The sequence below is a fragment of the Sardina pilchardus genome, chromosome 1 (genome assembly GCF_963854185.1).
Source record: "Sardina pilchardus chromosome 1, fSarPil1.1, whole genome shotgun sequence".
Taxonomy (NCBI): domain Eukaryota; kingdom Metazoa; phylum Chordata; class Actinopteri; order Clupeiformes; family Clupeidae; genus Sardina; species Sardina pilchardus.
Window position 1 is genome coordinate 32,995,854 of NC_084994.1, and position 7,147 is coordinate 33,003,000.

The 7,147-nt window shown below is 42.1% G+C and overlaps 1 protein-coding gene across 1 annotated transcript; it reads left to right on the plus strand.

The window, feature by feature from the left end:
* Nucleotides 1–5,171: 5,171 nt before the first annotated feature.
* On the plus strand, nt 5,172–6,938 carry LOC134088683 (NLR family CARD domain-containing protein 3-like). Its single transcript, XM_062542763.1, has one exon. It carries the CDS (start codon nt 5,178–5,180, stop codon nt 6,936–6,938), a length of 1,761 nt encoding a protein of 586 aa, XP_062398747.1. The 5' UTR covers nt 5,172–5,177.
* Nucleotides 6,939–7,147: the final 209 nt, after the last annotated feature.

The window sequence follows — 7,147 nt, forward strand, 5'->3', positions numbered from 1 at the left end:
ATAATATGAAAGTCCATGAATAAAATGATGAAGTGGAATGGCACTATTGCACAAATGTGCATGTCAAATCACAGTTGCAAGGTTTTAGAACACTTTCCTGATGTCATTCAGTCAGCCCAGCAGAAAAATAGGCTAAATATTGAGTATTAACTAGTCCAGATTTCTTTCAGTAGATAATATTTAAAATTATGCTTTTCTCATGAGATTTTCACCAGACTTTGGTATTACTATAACTCAAGAAATCCACATGTAGAAAAAAATCCAAACATGAGTCCATGAATACAATTATGTACAATATAGTGGGATGACACAGGAAAAAAACTATTGAATATGGCAATCAACGTTCCCTCCTTAACTCAAATGTAAAATTCCATGATGTTTCCCTGACGTTCCCTGACAAACAAAACTGAATTTCCATGACTTACTTTACAATATGGTACAATATTCCGACCAATGATTTCAGATCAGCCACGAACTGTTCAAGAATCTTTCTCTCTTTTAGAGAAGAGATGAATAAATGAGCACTGAATAAACAAAGAGCGTGGTGTTGAAGTGACACTGACACATACTGACACTATTACTGTTTCTGTCTTTTAGAGAAGGAGATGAATAAATGAGCACTGTAGTAATGTGCATACTCACACTATTACTATGAATTTGTTCATTTGTATCATAAATGACCGATACAACTCACATTCAATACAATAATAGATATGCAGATCATCTGTAGCCAATCTATCTATCTATCTATCTATCTAATGCATCAGTCGAGCCATAGCATGAAAAATACATGATAAGACTACAGTGTCACAATTGTTTTAAGATAAGTTAAGAATTTTGATACTTTCTTGATTTGATTTGGGAGCCCCAACACACCAGTGGAGACCAGACATTACAAGGCATACTTCCCCAAACACACTCAGTGAAAAGGTGGCTTCATTGAAATTCATATGAAGTTTACATTAGGCCTATTTATGATCTGCACAATTAGTTGAAAATACATAGTATGTTGACTATTTCATATTGATTTTTTATTTTGACTCACATTTTACACGATTGTCATATTGACTTAGGCTACATTTATCTTTAATGTCAACTGTCTAATTGAGTGCCTGTCACTTTAAAAGAACATGAGGGTAATTAGGCCTCAGTCATGGTAGGTTATTCGGCTAGTCTAGAATAGGCATAATGCATAGGAATATGTGGAAGCGATGATTAGGCTATGTTTTCTATGTAATTTATGTAGTTTAAATAAATGTTCTCAAACCAAACAAGTGGAAGAACACAATATTCAAGTAGTAGGCTAGTTATTGTGGGGTGCTACACAGACTGAAGTCGGAGACCAAGAAGAAATGTTGCAATTTAAAAACGGGATTAGCCTACTCGTACAAATTAATGCTTCTCATGTAGCCTAAATTCACGTTGATTTTCTCGCAAACCCTTAATTACGGCAACTATTTAATACCATCGGAAAGCTAAGATTGTGCTGTCAACAAGTGACACGCATCAGTGTAACTAGAACTTCGTGAGCAATCCGGAACGGATTTGTTCGTGACCGACACACCAGTAACGAGTAACGATGGAGCACATAAAAAATGTATCGGAGTAAAAGTACTGAACTCATCGAAAATATGTAGTGAAGTAAAAGTAGAAGTAGGAGAAAAAAATAATACTCCAGTAAAGTACAGATACAGCATTTCAGTACTTAAGTAGAGTATTTAAGTAGTTCTACTTCGTTACTATACATCTCTGGTGAGTAGGGATCCGTTTCGGAAAGGGCCAATGTCTAATAAGGGGAGAAGGACCACTTGCTAAATACTTCCGCATGGTACTGCAACTAGAGGGCGATCGCGAGCAAGTGATGAATGAATGGGTAGCAATGGAGCTGAACCCCCCAATACCACATTTGTCTTTATATAATTTTTTCTCCTGAAATTGCATTAATGCATGCGATGCAGGATAACTTGACTTGACAATTAGCTGACCAATGCAATTTTCAATATTTGTTGTTATTCCTAAAAACCCGGCCATACCTAAAAGAAGGTTCAGCTTCACGACGTCGTCGTAATCGGTCGCGATTTCTCGCTGACCAATCAGCATCCATGAGCTAAATGCTAGCATGTTACGCGGAAAGCGGCCCATCCTATGAAAAGCAGAAAGGACATGAGTGACTTTTTATTTCATTTCCAGTGGAAAACCTATACTCAGGTAGCTACTACGACAATGTACATTAACAAATGAAGTTGTCAACTGTGAAAAAAACGAGTTTTAGCAGCTTAGCTCCATAGACCACAATTCATTTATCACTTGCTCGGCAGCGCCCCTAGCGGAATTTCAACAGATTGCAGGAACAATCCGGTACAATGGAGTTAATAGAAAGTGGACCGGCTCTCCCTAAAGGGGCTCTGTCGACATCGAAGCTGGGGGCAATCATGAGAGTAAACAATGGCACATGGCCAACTTCCACAGCTGAATTACTATCGTCTCCCCCTAGTGAAGACCTCCAGTTGGGTGCGTAATGCTGCAGCGAGTCTGTACACAGGACACAGCAGGTTGCACACGGTCGCATACGCTTACGTTTGGTCTAACGGCAAGTATAATCCCAGCCTAACGTTAGCTGGAGAGAAACAATCCATTTTCGCCCATTTCCCCCCTCAGACACCAGTGCTTTCTTAATTTTCTCTCTCTTTTTCTCTTCTCCCCCTTCTGTCGCTTAGTGCCTCTATTCATTTTTCTTACCAGTTTAAAACATATATAATTTCCACTACCAATCTATTGAATGACTTAACTTGACCGCCACTAGTCCAACATTCAACACACGAACACGCAGACGCGATTTGCTCATTCTTCCCAGAAGGCATTGCTTTATTTTCATTTTCTAAAACAATAAAATACAAAATACCAGTAGATTTGTTTTATTTCAAGCCATGTTTTTTTAAAAAACATCGTAACAAGACACTTCCCTACAAATTAAAATAGGCTGATGTAAAACTTGAAATACACCATGACTGTAAAGTATATAGGTATATGTCGCATTTAAATACCAATCGGGTTTAATGTTAATTGAATTACAATATGTACGATTTTAAGAGCATTGGAACTTTTAAGTGAAATGGAAAGGTCTGCATGCGGTAGTTATTCAGTTATCAAACGATTTTGAATGGGCCTCGTCAGTGCTACTATGGGCCGTAACACATTGGCGTGCTCGGCCGGCCCACATATAGCCTGACTCTCGCCAGACCCTTGTAGTTCCGCCATGCTCCACCAGAGGCGTTTCGCTGAGCTCCACACAAGGGTCTGGACGCGAGGGCAATCCAAACCCCTGTGCCAGTGCTCAAAAAATGAGCAACCAATCAGGAGCGCCGAAGCGAGTGTTTGATTCAAATAACAATGGCGGCACGCAGCGAGGAGTCTTGTGCTGACATTGATTCTGCTATTTCAACCATTTTGTTGAATCTATCGAGTATTCATTCTTTAAAAGATTAACAGAGAATAGTTTTGAAGACATTTATTGGTGGCAAGGATGTTTTTACTCTTCTTCCGACCGGGTTTGGCAAGAGCTTGAAGAAGCCTAGCACGTCATTCAAGATAACAGGCAAGTGGTTTATCAAATCACATGCGAGGATGTTTTACAAGGACCCGCCTTCAGAAATACATCTCCTATCGAGAAGTCCCAGATCCTTGTGTGAAGCAGACAGCAAACTACAGGATCTGGCGAAAGTCAGGTTAGCCCACATATGCCCAAATGCCAGACCGTCCAGTCCGTCCCTGCTTCAGTATAAGGTCCTTAGTATGTGTGTGTCCACTCCTTGAATATGAAAAGCACTTCTTAAAGGTATACTATGCAGGATTGGCGATTTCATCGCCGGTTTCGCTTTCACTTTTCATTTTCGCTCGTTTTATGCTTGCATATTTCTCTGCAGAGCTTCCCCTACAGCTTTAGCGTGTATATTTGACAAAACTCCTCAATCGGTCAGTCTGCTGTGCCTTTTCATGAGACTTTACATGACACTTCCTGGAGTAGAGCATGGGTGCGTGCCCGGTGTCTCCTGAAGTTGCAAGTGTGGTTTTACCGCTACAGACCACTAGAGCGGCCAAAAAAAACACCTTTCGACCGGTAATGACCCATTTAATCATATAACAGTATGGAACGAATTGATTAACTGAAAAACGTTGCATAGTACAGTATACCTTTAACAGCACAGATCATATTTGTCTACCATTACTCATCTGCACTTCCACTGTGGTGTTTTTTAATGTGTTCCTGTGACTATGTGTGCAGACACTGCAGCTATTGGCCTTTCTTCAGTGTTAAAAGCTGTGAATGATAAATCTCTGATTGCTGTCCCTGTTGTGGATTTAGGAACATACTGGCCCAGGATCAGTCCATATGTGGAGTGTGTGAGCAGCTACTGAGGGACCCAGTCACCACCAGCTGTGGACACAGTTTCTGCAGGCAGTGCATCAGCAGCTACTGGAGCCAGTCTGGTCCATCAGGAGACTACAGCTGCCCCCAGTGCAGAAAGAGACCCAGAACACAACCCATTACAAACCCTGACATAACCATGGCACAATTACTGTTATACCCACCTACAGCCAAGACACAGCCTCACCTATACCCACCTACAGCCATGGCACAAACTTTGTCGTACCAGCACAGTGAAGTGGCGCATTTGAACCCATCTGCAAACATGGCACAAGTTCCTCCATCCCCACACACAGACACGGGGCAGCGTCCTCAGTACTCAAACTCAGCCATGGGGCAGCATGATCATTATACACACATCCAGCACCCTCTTTATCCACACATCCACACGGCACAGATCTCTCCACAGCCTCCCTTAGATGAGCACACAGTCATGAGAGCCAGCACCCATCTGCAAACTGAGCATGCTCCAGTCAAAAGGGCCAAACTAACAGGTGAGTCTAGAAGATATGTGTCCAAGAGCAGGGCTTGTGCTTGGATAAAAACACCATTTAATTGGAATAAATCAAAATGCTATACACTCTATTAATTGTTAAGATAACACAGTTTCATCTGATGCAAGTACTTTTGAAAGAAAAAAAGTGTTCTAGTCTACTAATTAGTTATGAATTATGTTTTGTTTGTTTGTTTATTTGTTTAATGCCAAACAGATGATGTCCTGACCAGCGTACTGATGACCCATAAAGCCAGCATGAAGAGGAGGTTTGAGAACATATGTGAAGGCATCATAAGGTCAGGGACTCAAACACTCCTGAACAAGATCTACACAGAGCTCTACATCACAGAGGGAGAGAGTGAAGGGGTGAATAATGAGCATGAGGTTTGGCAGGTAGAGTCAGCATCTAGACCACAAACTACAGAGGACACAGCAATCAACTGTAATGATATCTTCAAGCCCTTACCTGGACAGGAGAGACACATCAGAACTGTGATGACCAAGGGAATTGCTGGCATTGGAAAAACTGTCTCCGTGCAGAAGTTTATCCTTGACTGGGCAGAGGAGACAGCTAACCAGGATGTAGATTTCATGTTTGTGCTTCCATTCCGTGAGCTGAACTTGGTCAAACATGATCAGTACAGTCTTCACAGGCTCCTACTTGACTTCCACCCTGAGCTTAAAGAGCTACAAGATGGTGAATACAAAGACTGCCACATTGTGTTCATCTTTGATGGTCTAGATGAGAGTCGACTTCCACTAAATTTCCAAGAGAACCAGAAGTTGTATGATGTGACACAAACATCATCAGTGGATGCGCTGATGACAAGCCTCATTCAGGGAACACTGCTTCCCTCTGCTCTCCTCTGGATAACCTCCCGACCAGCAGCAACCAGTCAGATCCCTTCTCAGTGCATCAGTCAGGTGACAGAAGTACGAGGATTCAATGACCCACAGAAGGAAGAGTACTTCAGGAAGAGGATCAGTGACCAGAATCAAGCCAACAGAATCATCTCACACATTAAGGAATCCAGGAGTCTGCACATCATGTGCCACATGCCAGTCTTCTGTTGGATCTCAGCCACTGTCCTTCAGCAGATACTGGAACAGGATGATGGAAAAGAAGCCCCCAAAACACTGACTGAAATGTTCATACACTTCCTGCTTATCCAGACCACTAGAAAGAACCAGAAGTATCAAGAGGAAAATGAGACAGATAGACAGAGGCTCCTGGATTCACACAAGGGTGTCATATTGAAACTGGCAGAGCTGGCTTTCAAGCATCTGGAGAACGGCAATCTCATGTTCTATGAAGAGGACCTGAGAGAGTGTGGCATTGATGTCAGTGAAGCCTCAGTGTACTCTGGCATGTGCACCGAGATCTTCAGGGAGGAATGTGTGTTTCATCACAAGAAAGTCTACTGCTTTGTCCATCTGAGCATCCAGGAGTTTCTGGCTGCACTTCATTTGTTTGCCTCCTATTTAAGTAAAAACATGAAGGTCCTGAAACAATTTCTTAGCAGAAAGTCAAGGTCTTTGCTAGATTTGCCTCTAGATGAGCTACTGAAGAAAGCAGTGAACAAAGCTTTGGAAAGTAAGAATGGACACCTTGATTTGTTTGTCCGCTTTCTTCATGGCATTTCTCTTGTGTCAAATCAGAGACTTTTGCTTGGCCTCCTGACACACACACACAGCAGCCCAGAGAGTGTGAAGAAAACAATCAAGAACCTGAAGGTGATGCAGAGACCAAATATCTCCCCCGAGAGGTGCATCAACCTGTTCCACTGCCTGGTGGAAATGCATGACTCTTCTGTTCATAATGAAATCCAGGCTTTCCTGAAGGCAGAGAAAGGTGCCGTGAAACAGCTCACACTGGCTCACTGCTCAGCCTTGGCTCATGTGCTTCTGATGTCTGATGAGGTGCTGGATGAGTTTGACCTGAACAAATACAAAACCTCTCCAGAAGGTCGCAGGAGACTGGTTCCAGCCGTGAGATGCTGCAGAAAGGCTCTGTGAGTTATGTTCTACATTAACAAATTAAAGTGAAACTATGCGGTTTCACTTTTACTTTTCGTTTTCGCTCATTTTCTGCTTGCAGATTTCTCTGCTGTAACTTTAGCGTGTACATTTTACAACACTCCTCAATCGGTCAGTCTGCCTCTTCATGAGCATGATTGCGAGGCTGGAGACTTTGTTTGTCAGTGCAAACTTACATGCATGGTTTT

Excerpts from the sequence above, each read along its gene's own strand:
- LOC134088683 (XM_062542763.1), top strand. The coding sequence starts at position 5,178 with ATGAAGAGGAGGTTTGAGAACATATGTGAAGGCATCATAAGGTCAGGG.